This window comes from Antennarius striatus, chromosome 13 (assembly GCF_040054535.1).
Source record: "Antennarius striatus isolate MH-2024 chromosome 13, ASM4005453v1, whole genome shotgun sequence".
Classification (NCBI taxonomy): domain Eukaryota; kingdom Metazoa; phylum Chordata; class Actinopteri; order Lophiiformes; family Antennariidae; genus Antennarius; species Antennarius striatus.
Genome location: NC_090788.1, coordinates 3,297,140 through 3,311,077, shown reverse-complemented (window position 1 = coordinate 3,311,077; position 13,938 = coordinate 3,297,140). Strand labels below are relative to the sequence as shown.

The following is a 13,938-nucleotide window of genomic DNA, read 5'->3' as shown; positions in this document are numbered from 1 at the left end:
AACATGACCTCCACATCGTTCACGTCTCCTGCTTGTAGAAAAAAAAAACAATTAAAAAAGCAAACAAACAAAAATAGTCGTCATAAAAACGTAATAACGGATACAAAAGATGAAGCACAAACAATCATATGTCTGTATTCATTAAATGTAATTGTTTTTTTTGTGAGTTCCTTTTTTAGTGTAATTCACACACTCAATTAAAGAAATACATTAAATTAAAAGCACAGTTGTTGTCATGGTGATGTACTCTACTAGCCCTTTTTTTTTTACATTGAAGGTGGAGTGAGGCAGAGATCCAGAGAGGGAGGGGAGAATGACGTCAGCAATGGGGAGGAGAGAGAGGGAGAGGGAGGAAGAGTAGGAGGAAAGCAGCATCCCTCAACAGACAGAGGAGAGAGCGTGAGAGAGGGAGGGAGAGGAGGAGGACAGCAGCATCTTCATCTGACGGAGAGGGAAAGCAGGGACGGAGAGAAAGAGATAAAAACACCGGGGCAGATATTAAATGAAGAAGGAGCAGAAGAAGACTGATGGTGTCATCTGAGAGAGAGGGACGAGAGACATCCAGACATACACGCAGACGGAGACAGAGAGAGAAACAGAGGGGAGAGAGAGAGAGAAAGAGAGGGGAGAGAGAGAGAGAGAGAGAGGGGGAAAGGGAGGCTTTAACATCTGTCATCTGGGCCTGGTTGTGTGTGTGGTGATCAGCTGATTGGACCACAGATGCTGGAGGGCGGAGCCATGATGGGCAAGGATTACATGTTGGCCATACTTATAGTCAACTATGATGGTGAGACACACACACACACACACACACACACACACACACACACACACACACACGCTAACAGGTCCCTGTAGAGTGGTTTGTGACCTGACTCTTAGCGGTTTTAAAAAGCTGTTTATGAACATCTGCGGACACAAATGTGTAAAAGCAGAGCATTGTGGGTCGGATTTATCTGTTCCAATGCTGCGTTTCGGATGACTGTAAACTAAGGGATCTCAGTTTGAGAGTTGGGAAATGTGCATTCATGTTATCAACTCAAACAATATAGATGCCAGTCATGTTTATATTACTAAAACACATGTAGACTTTATTGTCAGTGGTTTCACTCATTTATTACTAATACAAACATGTCACAACTACAAATGACATCCTATTTTATCACCGGTTACTATATAGGACGCCATGGTTACGACATCAAGTTGGGTAAAATTTGGGTGACAAATTTCCCTGTTGCTTTCGGGACAAAATGTTCAACCCAAACCTACCTTCAGATCACCTCATCTGAACTAGAACTAATGACTTTGTCATTTCCTACGTGTCCTGAACACAGCATGACCCAGTAATACCATCAGGCCCGTCTGGTGAGGTGGTCCATCTTCTATTTCTACAGGCTGTTCAAGGCCGGACCGCTCCACCTTCATTCCACCTTTAAAACCATCCTGGGTGACATCACAAAGGTGTGATTTGGGCTTTACATGAAGGTTCTGGTCAGGAATCGGTTTAGGACCTGTGTCTGTATGAGACCATTGCCTCACAACCTAGAATTTATTAGCATTGCATGATCTGAGACATTTATTCTCAGTGTGTTAGCATGATAGCATGATTGAGACAGCAAATACAAATTCATATGCTGCACGACCTATTTGTGTTATTCCAGCTTGATATCACCAACCGTCATCTGTCAGCTTTAGCATCAGCCTTTTAGCACGACATCATGGTATCGTGACCCGTCAGCTTAAGCTCCAGTCTGTTAGCATTACATCATGACCTGGGACCCATTAGCTTAAATTTCAGTCTGTTAGGGTGATCGCATTGCTCAGCGACCAGAGAAGACTTGAATTTTCAAATTTAGTGTAAAGATTACATGACCTGCTAGCAATGTTAGCTCATATGTTAGCCTCTGAAGTCTGCAAACAGCAGCTATCACAAAACAAACAAACATGGAACAACAGATTGGTATTTTTTTTGGGGGGGGGGGGGGGGGGGGGGGCTGCACAGTAATCTTTTCATTATTCACTTTTGTGTTTGATGATTTACCTGCATGTATTTGTGTAAAACTCTAAGCACAGTAACTCAGAGGGGCGGGGCTTAATGGCAGTGTACGAAGGTCAATCAGGACCTGGCTAAGCTATGAGCATAGGAACACACGCACGCACACACACACACACACACACACACACACACACACACACACACACACACACACACACACACACACACACACGGATGTGGCGCTGCTGTGTCATGAGGGATTCTGGGACAAGAGAAGGACAAACTGTAGCCGTGAGGTCATATTGACAGAATCATCAACCGTCTCCGTGCATTTATAAATATGAGGCCATGTTGTTTTTCGAGGCACAAACAAGCATTTTAAGGTTTTTAAGGTCTAATTTATTTAATTCATGAGATGTCACCACAGTCACTTATTTGGTCTTCTCCTTCTAACTGGGATTTTTCTTGAATGATTTTATGTCAAATTCAAGTTTTGTAAGTAAAACATCGATGAATTACTTAAAAACAACATAGATTTTAACTTATTTATTTATTTCTAGTTTTGTATACACATAAAAATTTCTCAATCAATTCTCAATTGGGACCACAGAGACCAGCAGTTCTAAATGTCTGAATAAACATGAACTGGACTCAGACACTAAACCCCTGGGTTTCTGCTGATCAATACAAACCTCTAATCAAAAAAAGTTTAAAGTTATGTCTCTTAAAATAATATATTTAAACTTTTTGGACATCATGAGACAGATCAGCAAAGAGTCGGGTGTCAGGTGGATTGGATTGAGCGTGACAAACCAATATGACCCTAACAACCCTCTGAACCTCATCTCCATGTGGATAAATGTGTAAAATTATGTGGATATCCCAATAAAATGAGCAGTATTTGCTTTAACTGCTGGCTGTAGTTCAGTATAGAACAGCCTGACTGATCAATGCGCCCCTCCTCCACCATCTGCTTGTCATATCGTTGTTGCTCAATTAGCCAATTCAGCATTTCGTGGTTCATTCATTATTCAGCGCCTCTGGATTTTTTTCCCTCCTGTTCAGCATTTTGACCTCTGATCACTTTGCCATCTGACGTCTCTTTTACATCAAGCGCTGGGTGGACGATGTGAGGACGAGATAATACTGATGACCCAACGATAATGTTGGGTGTGACCCGTCTCTTGCCCAATTTAGCTCGCCCTGCGTTCCCATAAAGGATGAGATGTTGGAGAAGATGGATGGATGCTAGATGGTACTTTGTGGCCAGCCATAAACTCCTCATCGTCATGAAGGAGTGAAATACGCACACAGACATGGAATACATCACTCAGTGGCTTTGCCTCCTGAGGATATTATTATCTACTGCGTCCATCTGGAGACATCTGGACCCTCAGAAATGTTCTCTAACAGAATCTATTGCCCACAAGCAGAAGCTAATTTCTTACACTTTTAAATCAGTAATTTTTTATATTTATTTATACTTTTAAATTCCTAATTCACTGTTTAAAAGAGTTCTTCTATGTTGTTGTTTCCTGTCAAACTTGGTTTTAATCCAGACAACATCTGGACAGACCAGAACCTGCTGCTGGATCCAGACCTTCCCTCTGGTTGGCGGACGATCAAAGACTCAACTGGAACCTATTACTGGCATGTTCCCACCGGCGCCACCCAGTGGCAGCACCCCAGCCTCAGTGCGACGCCACAGCTGCCCGACACACAGGTTAGACCTTCATCTTTTTACCCAGCGCTCACGTTAGCTCCTATCTGGATCATTTCCTGTCTTCTTCTGTGGTGTTGAATCTCAGCAGGAGGATGGACAACAAAGCTCTGATGTGGAAACAGAGGGACCACCTGAGGCCAGGTCATACACACACACACACACACACACACACACACACACACACACACACACACACACACACACACACACACACACACACACACACACACACACACACACACACACACACACACACACACACACACACACACACACACACACAGTTTAGGAAAGTTATGTCAATTTTGTTGTTTCACTCAGGTCTTTGTGGCATGAAGACTATCTTACCAATCATGACCCCAACTCCAAGGTAACAATGCTAACGGCAACATATTTATATTTATTATTAAATGAAAATAAATTCACTCTGCCCTATAATCTTCTTTAATCTCTCTCTCCTGCTTTCTTTGTGTCCCTACCACAGTTTTATGCACCATTAATCTGTTTTAATCTGTCTCTCTCTACCCGTCTCACTCTTTGTGTCCTGGTTTCTCCATTTGTCACCCAACAACTCGCTGACTGTTTAATCTCCTCGTCAATCTGTCTGTCTGTCTGCCTGTTTGCGTGTCTGTTTGTCTGTCCGTCCGTCAGTGTTTCGCCGTGCGGTCGCTGGGCTGGCTGGAGGTGGAGGAAGAGGACCTGTCTCCTGGTCGCAGCAGTCTGGCTGTCAGTAATGTCATCCAGCAGCTGTCTCACTGCAGCAGCCCTGAGCAGAGAGACAGGCCTGGAGCTTGGGGCGAGGTGAGACACGTATTGAACTTTGTGATAGAATACATAGTCTAAAAAGGTGAAGTCTATGAGGATCTGGATTAAACTGGTTTGACGTATCAGGACCTGGATTAAAGGTGTCTCACCTGTCTGTCTCTTCCTGTCTGCAGGGTCGAGAGATGATGCTGGTTCTGAAGAAAGATACTCTGACCCTTTTGGACCCTTTGGACCACACCCCTCTGCACTGTCAGCCAATCGTCAACATCCGTGTCTGGGGGGTGGGCTGCAACAATGGCAGGTGAGTCAATCAGAGAGCAGTGAACTAGGAAGTCAGACTGATCAATCTTGATCAGTTTTTCAGCCATCTTAATCATTGAAACAATATCAGGATTTTTTTTTTCAACAAAATTGCTTCATGATTTTGCGAACGAAGGAGTTACTTTTTTTCAAATATTGAAGATTCTTTTTCTTAATGTATTTTATGGGGTTTTTACTTCACCCTGCATCTGTGGTTTCCGGTATAAAGTTGACATTTCAGCCCAATTCCAAGCCTTTGAAATGTGTGTCGATGATGTCACTGCATGTCTGTGTGATGTCACAATTAATTCACACAAATGTTATGCTCTTAGGAGGACTGGATGAGGAACACTTTAGTCAGGAGGCTATTGTTTGTTTCATTCTTACATTTCTATTTCTATTTTCTGTCTGTCTCCCCCTGCACCACTGCCTGCCTTATGCTTATGCTTACCTCTGACGGCCCTCACTCTACGTGTTGACATGCTAAGGTGTTAAAAACAAGCTCACCTTTCAGTTTGCTTCCCTTCTCGCTTGCACTAACACTGTTTCTCTCTCTTTCTTTTAAAATGCCCCCCAAACCCCACCCCTCCACCTGCAGGGACAGGTAATCCATTCGCCTTTACCTCTTCATATCCAGAGACACTCACACTCATCTTCACCAGCTCCAGGATATGTTAGGGTCATTTACTGAGTTCACCTGTGATCACATGATCCCTGGCACCACAGCTGGTTGGCCACAACAGGACCAATTCATTTTGTGCGTTTGTGTGTATCCATGTGTGTGTGTGTGTGTGTGATGCGTTCAGGGACTTTGCCTTTGTGGCAGGCGATAAGGATAGCTGTGTGCTAAAATGTCACGTGTTCCGCTGCAACGCTCCGGCTAAAGCCATCGCCACGGCGCTGCACGAGATGTGCTCCAAGGTCAGTGGATCTGAGACCATGTCATTTTACCTTGTTAGCATGCTAGCATTAGCTTGTTATAATTTACAACAGACACAAACATCAATGCATTTGAACGCTTCCGTAGATGATGGCGGAGAAGACGGTGATGAGGCCGTCTCGGTCGCTGACGATGGAGAGCATCTCACCCGAAGACCTGCCCAGACAAGGTGACTCACCTGGGCTTTCACATCGTCACCTCTGATTGGCCGTCTGCTGATCCCACCTGTCCGTTGTGTTTCAGTGGAATTTCTGGAAGCGGTTCGGCAGCACGTCCAGAAGTTTCAGGTCCAGTACATCGGAAACCTGCCGGTGTCCAGAGCGATGGGTAGGACATAAACATATCACCATTCAGTGATGTGATTGGTCCCGCTGATGTGTGTGTTGGCGTGTGTGTGTGTGTGCAGGCATGGAGGTGTTGAACCGTGCGATTGAAAGCATCATGAACTCCACAGACAGAGACGAGTGGGAGCCAACCGTCGTCCACGTCACCGATAACGTCCTGTCTCTGTGGAAAGGACAGGTAGCGTCATCACTGTTCAGCATCTAACTGTGGTTCAGAGGTCGTAATCTGTTTCCTGAAACTATTTCATTGGCTCGTGACAGGAAGGGGAGGAGCCCTTCTGGGAGTGTCAGGTACGTTTCCTCACCTTTTTGGGCGTCGGCCACGACAGCCACACTTTTGCTGTGATTGTGGACGGCGGCACGCAGCAATTTGAGTGTCACGTGTTCTGGTGCGAACCAGACGCAGGAAACCTGTCTGAGGCTGTCCAGGCTGCTTGTATGGTGAGTAAACAACCTGTAAACAAAACATGTAAATAACATACGTAACTTCCTCCAACGGTTCCGTTCTCGTCATTAGGTCCAGTATCAGAAGTGTCTGGTTGCTCAGACCCCTCCTCCCAGGAGCAAGTCTTGGCGGATGACGCCGTCAAAGGTCAAGCGGGCCAACTCCATGGACAGCGCCGGATTCCTTCCCCTCTCTTCCCATCACCATAGCAGCAGCAGCGGCTCCACGATGGCGCCGAGGATAACCAAGGGCAATGGCGGCGGCAGCAACGTGAGGAAAGGAATGATGGCGTTTTTTGAAACTTTCCGGAATAAGCAGGCCACCACCTCCTAATGATGGGAAGGGGACCATCAGAGACAGCAGAGACACTGCTAATGTGTGTTAGCCAATAGCATGACAATGTCTCTGAGTGACATGTAATTGGCTGAACACTGTATGCACGTTTCTGGTGGTCCAATCGGCTGATGCCGCCGCCCACACATCACCAGCGACGCCCTGGAGACTGCAGGTCTGTTTACTGGACCTGATATACCTGTCTGGACTTAGCATAATGTTCAACTCACCTGCTGCATCACCATTAGTTAGCATAGCTTAGCAATAGTGTTGCTAGCTACTCGACCGGAGGACGAATGGACCTGACAGGACCAATAACGTCAAATAACCTGCCTGCTTTTTCCCGATACTAGATCGATCAATCGAGCTGTGAAAGATTATTTTACCCCAAACTAGCATAGGAACTGTTAAAAAAAACTGTCTGGCATGTAAAGTATTATTGTATTAATCATGATTGATTGTCATGATTGAATGTTTAACATATGATTGAATGTCAACGGTGAGGATATTGAGGAATATCTAAACGTAAACCTTTCCGTATATCTTTTTAAGAGTCAACCTGTAATGTGATACGATCTCTTCTGTCCGATTTGACTATGAGGATTTGTCTGAACCATTACTTCCCAAATTTTCCTTCAAATGAATCTTAGAGGTAAAGTAGAGAAGAAAAGCATCTTTTCACACTGGATGTCAGTCAGATTTGACTGCTGTATGTAAACGCTTTTAGCTTCAATCTTAGATCGTCAGGTTTTAAAGCTGCAGTAAGCGATTCTGTCCACGAGGGGGCGGAAATGAAGACGTACAAAAGTGAGTCATTATACTTACCTGTGTTCTCTTCTGTTTTAATATTTAATGTGTCAGATGGCCTGGTTTAGAGTTCCATTTTCTTTTGAAACAGCGAACACATGTTTACCAACGAGAATTTCACTTCTGAAGTTGCACAAGATAAGTCAAAGTTATAATGTTTGGAGAAAAAGAAATGAGAGGATTTAATTATCGGCATCTCAAGTAGATTATCCAGATGAATTCGAGATACAAGCAGAATCAATCCTCAATTTTTAAAAGTACTTATTAAATACATCACTTATTGTGCACCTTAAGAGTTAGAAAGACTGTGAAAGCTCTGAAACTCCTTACATTTAATTTTTATTTTTGTAAAAGCATCAACAGCAGCTTGGCTCTGTGACTTGCAATTTGCATGTCAAGCACAAATGACAGCATGGAAGGTCATTGAACATATCATGGAGAACGAGTTCTTGGTGACCAGTCCACACGTCTGATAGCTCTACCTAAACGAATGTACAGCCAGCAGAGATGTTCACAGCTATATACTAACATATATACTATAAACTGACAGAGAGGGTCCAGCTTCAATGTTGGCACCAGTAGATAGAAGCTTTAGTTGTGTTTGAAGTCAGTAGGAAATATCAGCAGGAGGTTTGAATGTGGTAATAAGACAGTAGAAGTCTTAGAGACAGTCTGTCTGCAGCTAGATGTGATCAATCTGTCCTCACCTGCTCTGTCTGTATACCTGCAGTAAATACTTTGGCACAAGAGAAACCAATGATGTCATGTATAAATCTACCAAAAAATATTAAAAAATAAAAATAATTAATATATTCTTGTCTGGCTGCTGACTCAAGATGCAGTTCGTAGATTCACCAGCAGGTGGTGACATTCTGCACAAACCTAAAGGAATCAAGTCGCATCGAATTTTTCCTAAATGAGTGAGAAAGACTGAAAAGAGAATGAAGGGAGGAGAGAAGGAGGTTTGGGAGGTGTCCATCACGTCATCCTGCCCTCGTGCCGCTGTCAGCTGTTCCCTCGTGCTCACATCGATCCATCAATCAACCACATCGAACCGAGCAGAGAGACTTATCCTTATAGGGTTCCTCGGAAGGTAAGTTAAGATTCTGTAACTCGAACTGACATGAAATCAACAATAAAAAGACTATTTTTATATTGTTAACAAGAATGAAATGGGTCATTTATATTGAAAGTCAATTTGGTAATTGATTATGACTTTTAGCCAATGGATATCATGTCATGTGTTTAATTTGAGTTGTTATAGTCAGATTTGATTTCACTCAAAGTTTTAACTTCAAAATCACAAAGTGTGTTGAAGCAAACGGACTTCAGGCCCTGTGTGTGTGTGTGTGTGTGTGTGTGTGTGTGTGTGTGTGTGTGTGTGTGTGTGTGTGTGTGTGTGTGTGTGTGCTGAGGATCCTGCTGAAGATTAATAAAGTTAATGAAATCCTAAATTAATCTGAATATATGCCATTAGGTTATGAAATTTAAAGGCGAAGCATGTGTTTTTATTCGAGATGTGTGTGTGTTTGTGTGTGTGTGTGTGTGTGTGGGGGGGGGGGGCTGTTTCTTTACTGGCTGCCATGGAAACCGGTCTATTAGATTAGGATTGGTATGAAGGCATGACCAGACATTAGACAGCTCCCAGACTATATTCATAGTCACGCAAATGGAGCTCAGTGTGATTTCCAGGTCACATGATCAGCTGACCAGAACGTTTGTTGTTTATAGTCATTTGGGTTTTTTTTTAGCTAAACAAAATCAATAATTGTCAATTAATCTGATTATTAATCAACAGTTTTCAATTTTATAATAATAATTTTATAATAATAATATAATATATATATATATATAATATAATACAATATAATATAATATAATATAATATAATATAATATAATATAATATAATATAATATAATATAATAATAATAATAATAATTTGATAATAATCTCTATTGAGTTGCATTATTGTTAACAAGCTTTCATCCATCCATCCATCCATCCAGATGAACGAGCAGCCCCCTCCTCCATACTTTCCTCACCCTCCCAGTGGCTCCTCAGCTCCAAGCTTCCCTTCGGGTTTGTACAACAACAACAACAACAACAACAATAACAATAATAATAACAATAATTAATACTCATAATAATGAATGATTTTCTCTCTTCAGCTTTTAGTTCTCAGCCGTCGTCTTTCCCCGGCTCACCGTATCAGGTACCCAGAATGCACAGCAAGCAAGCAACACCTAAAGACACATTTTACAGAGATAAAAAGCATTAAGATACTTTAATCATTTAATTTTTATGGTGATGATGCAGATTCACAACTAAGAAGAATTTTAAAATTCAAGTTTAGTATTGAATAATTAGTTAATAATACTAAAAATAACAACAATAACTCTTTAGGCCTTCCCTCAAACATATGGAGGAGACCAGTCTTATTACCAGGGCTCACAGGGGACCTACCCGAACCTCTCCGGGTACCAGGGTTACCCCAGCGGCTCCCCCTGGGATGGGAAGAAGATGTACGGAGAAACCCCGAAACCAAACACAGGTGGGTTCAAACTCAAGAGAAACTTTTCTTCTTGTACCTGCTGTGATGTTCCATGATGATATGAGGTCATGTGACCTGATGAGATGTTGTAGAGATGCTGACGTCAGTCGTTCACTCTCTCCCTTAGTGTTCCTGGTCGATCAGAATCACGGCGGCGGTCGCGGCGGTGCAGAGAAATCATGTCTGGCGGCGTGTTCAGCTGCCCTGTGCTGCTGCTGCCTCTGGGACATGTTGACCCGCGGCTTCCGCTGACCTCTGACCTTCACCCCGGCTCCACCTCACCAAACACGCAGCGAAGCAGAGCCAATGAGACACGCTAATGCAGAGATACTAATTATCAGAATAAAAGGATTTTAAAAAGAAATGTGATTTCTTATACAATAATAACATAAATTTTATAATCATGAAAGAGATTAATTTTCTTTTAAATTAAACCGTGCCCATTCTTGTTTATGAGGAACCTTGTTCAGATTTATTAGCCTGATGAGCTCCTAGACTGACGACATCGCTTTGCAGGTCGATCTCAGTGACCCCATTGAGAATGTCAAGGCCGTGATCCAGAACAAAGAAGACATTCACATTCACAACGAGTAAATAAACAGAAAGAATCTGCAGTTTGTCTTCTTCCCACAGTGAAGCAGCTTGTTTGGTCATATCAGTCATGAACAATGCTGTCCAGCAGTTTGACCATGTGTACTTTTAGCCCCAAACTACAACACAGATGATCGAAAGTAAACATCATTTAAACATGAAATAAAGTGGAATAAGCTTCTAGAGAGCACATGTATGCTGCAAAGGGGAATATTATAAAAATCCAATGTATAATAATAAGTATAGTGATACTGAAGAAAGTTTAGCATCTGAAAATGCCAAACTAATAATAACAAGAGCTCTCTGCATCTCACTGATTAAAGTTTATGAAGAATTAGATGTGGCTTCATACCTTTGGTAAAAACAATTTTGCAAAAGAAACAAAGAAACCCCAAATAACTAATGAATATTAGATAGTCTTGGCCTGAGCCTGTTCTGTCACTAAATACAGAGTACAGGTGAGACTGATAATAATGTTAACAGTCTTATAGATATTTGGTCAAAGTATTCGATTCAGGTGTGATCCAATGACAAAGGAACACATCTTTAAAGGCTGGGATGCACATGAGTGTTCATGAGTTTTATACCACTCACTGGTATAACTGAAGAACCGAAAAAATACTAATAGACTGCACACACTGACAAAAAAATTGAAGTTTAAATAAGGTGTATCATAATATTTTATATTTTAAAAGTAGTAAAAGTTGAAAATACGTCACAAACTTATTGGTTGACTAGCTTACTTATTGCACAGGAGTGTAAATATTAACAAAATACAAAAAATATGAAAAAATTGTACATAAAGTAGTTATTTTAAAGTCAAATGTTTTGTTTGTTTCACTTCAAATACCTTTTAACGCATCTTTTAATTTGTTATAAGGCAAACTGTGACCTTGTAAGTTTTATTATGAACTCCAATATGACGGGAAGTTTCATATTCAAATAGTTTTCACGCGGGCAAAACCAGAAACCTCCTGCTCTGTTCTGATTGGCCGAGCATAGTTACGTTAACAGTAGCCAATGAGCGTTAGGCACCTTCTGTATATAAACAGTCTTCGCTGACACTTCGTCATATCTGAACTGTCATTTCTCATACAGAAAGAAACCAAAGTGAACCAAGATGTCTGGACGTGGCAAAGGAGCCGGAAAAACCAAAGCGAAGTCTAAGAGCCGCTCGTCCCGTGCTGGGCTTCAGTTCCCGGTCGGTCGTGTTCACCGGCTGCTGAGGAAGGGCAACTATTCCGAGCGGGTCGGTGCCGGAGCTCCGGTCTACATGGCGGCTGTGCTGGAGTACCTGACCGCTGAGATCCTGGAGCTGGCCGGAAACGCTGCCCGCGATAACAAGAAGACCAGGATCATCCCCCGACACCTACAGCTGGCCGTCCGCAACGACGAGGAGCTCAACAAGCTGCTGGGAGGGGTGACCATCGCTCAGGGCGGGGTGCTGCCCAACATCCAGGCCGTCCTGCTGCCCAAGAAGAACGACAAAGCAAAGGGGAAGTAGGTCACCTGGCCCCAACAGAACTTTGAACCAACGGCTCTTTTAAGAGCCACACACGTCCTCAAAAAGCGCGTTTTCATTGTTCACTTTCAACCGTCATTAAATCTGTTAATTTAAGGCTGTTAACTGTCACTCCTGGAGATTGAGAAAGGCTCTAGAGTCTCGAACATTCCAGCCCACTTCAAAGTCAAGTTCAAAGGTCTCACGTACCTGTTTTGAAATTACCGCTTATAAGTTATTTCATAACTTCCAAAACCTTTTTCTAACTGTTCACTTCATCAAATTCGAATCATTATCAAGTGTAATGTGTCATCTAACTTTCATCAGTTCACAAAAGAATAATTCTGGTCCACACATACCAGAAAAATTCTGTCAGCTATCACTTTATTGTTAACCAGATGTTTTAATATTGAGCTCTAAAGAACCTAAGGTTGCAAATAAACATACTTGGACCAAACAACCTGTATTAACACAAAATTTGACAGGTTAAAAAAGTGATATTTGCAATCAGTTAAACCTAGTATTAAGTGGGAAAAAAAAATTGATTGGCTCAATTTTCATGCGAATACTGTTTATCAAAATTGGTTGATACTACAAAACATGTTGACCATTATCACCAGTAAATTTGGTAATGTATAAAAATACACATAATGTAGGATATTATTCAATACTTCAGAAATTTTTGCTTTTGACCTGAAATTCTACTAACGAACAAGCTGCATTTGATTCCACTTTATGAGCATTTTAATAACTCCAGTGGAAATAAGTACTGTGCAATGTTCTGTGTTCCTTTTATCTGCGCTGGCCTGATAAATTAACCATTTAGGAAGGGGAATTACAATGATCTACAACTAGCATCATTAAGATTTGATGTAGAGTACTGCTTTGCCATCTTGTCACTGCTCTAGTAACAGGATTTAACGTTTTTACAATGGAATTTGGCAATTGTTCACTTTGAACCAATTAATAAACTTAGGAACCCTTCCAGGTTTATGGAATGGCTCTTAAAAGAGCCGTTGTGTTGTGATATGGACGTGTGACTCTAAGCCCTCTCCCCGCGGATGCGGCGGGCCAGCTGGATGTCTTTGGGCATGATGGTGACCCTCTTAGCGTGGATGGCGCACAAGTTGGTGTCCTCGAACAGACCCACCAGGTAAGCTTCACTGGCCTCCTGTAGAGCCATGACAGCAGAGCTCTGGAAACGGAGATCGGTCTTGAAGTCCTGAGCGATCTCTCTCACCAGGCGCTGGAAGGGCAGCTTGCGGATCAGCAGCTCGGTGGACTTCTGGTAACGACGGATCTCTCTCAGGGCCACGGTACCGGGCCTGTAACGGTGGGGCTTCTTCACTCCGCCGGTGGCCGGAGCGCTCTTACGGGCAGCTTTGGTGGCCAACTGTTTCCTGGGAGCCTTTCCTCCGGTGGATTTACGGGCTGTCTGCTTGGTTCTTGCCATTGTTAGCTCACGTTCTCTATCAGGAACTCATGCTCATACTCCGGCAGCGACGGCTTTTTAAGAGAAACCAAGGGGGCGGCGCTGAAGCTGATTGGTCACGTTTGAACTGAGCGCGAGCTCATACTGCCGGTCTATTGGTGGAAAGGAATTCAAAGCAACCGATACCCACCAAAATCTGTCAGATGTT

At 42.7% G+C, this 13,938-nt stretch overlaps 4 protein-coding genes across 5 annotated transcripts; 3 read left to right on the top strand and 1 right to left on the bottom strand.

Moving 5' to 3' along the window:
* The first annotated feature begins 470 nt into the window (after window positions 1–470).
* Window positions 471–8,428, top strand: apbb3 (amyloid beta (A4) precursor protein-binding, family B, member 3). Of its 2 annotated transcripts, XM_068330350.1 has the most exons (12): window positions 471–787; window positions 3,556–3,719; window positions 3,805–3,860; window positions 4,041–4,089; window positions 4,371–4,520; window positions 4,658–4,785; window positions 5,591–5,705; window positions 5,812–5,893; window positions 5,968–6,051; window positions 6,131–6,246; window positions 6,330–6,509; window positions 6,586–8,428. In XM_068330350.1, the coding sequence occupies exons 1-12, from the start codon at window positions 721–723 to the stop codon at window positions 6,844–6,846; spliced, it is 1,452 nt and encodes a 483-aa protein (XP_068186451.1). In that variant the 5' UTR covers window positions 471–720; the 3' UTR covers window positions 6,847–8,428. The 2 variants fall into 2 exon arrangements, with proteins under 2 accessions (XP_068186451.1, XP_068186452.1); XM_068330351.1 differs by lacking the exon at window positions 3,805–3,860.
* A 232-nt stretch (window positions 8,429–8,660) lies between these two features.
* Window positions 8,661–10,805, top strand: LOC137605680 (cysteine-rich and transmembrane domain-containing protein 1-like). The gene is made up of 5 exons (XM_068330352.1): window positions 8,661–8,746; window positions 9,662–9,734; window positions 9,824–9,867; window positions 10,059–10,206; window positions 10,334–10,805. The coding sequence occupies exons 2-5, from the start codon at window positions 9,662–9,664 to the stop codon at window positions 10,456–10,458; spliced, it is 390 nt and encodes a 129-aa protein (XP_068186453.1). The 5' UTR covers window positions 8,661–8,746; the 3' UTR covers window positions 10,459–10,805.
* A 1,080-nt stretch (window positions 10,806–11,885) lies between these two features.
* LOC137605704 (histone H2A type 1-like) lies at window positions 11,886–12,434 on the top strand. Its single transcript, XM_068330404.1, has one exon. It carries the CDS (start codon window positions 11,918–11,920, stop codon window positions 12,299–12,301), a length of 384 nt encoding a protein of 127 aa, XP_068186505.1. The 5' UTR covers window positions 11,886–11,917; the 3' UTR covers window positions 12,302–12,434.
* A 906-nt stretch (window positions 12,435–13,340) lies between these two features.
* On the bottom strand, window positions 13,341–13,848 carry LOC137605703 (histone H3). The gene has a single exon (XM_068330403.1). It carries the CDS (start codon window positions 13,749–13,751, stop codon window positions 13,341–13,343), a length of 411 nt encoding a protein of 136 aa, XP_068186504.1. The 5' UTR covers window positions 13,752–13,848.
* Window positions 13,849–13,938: the final 90 nt, after the last annotated feature.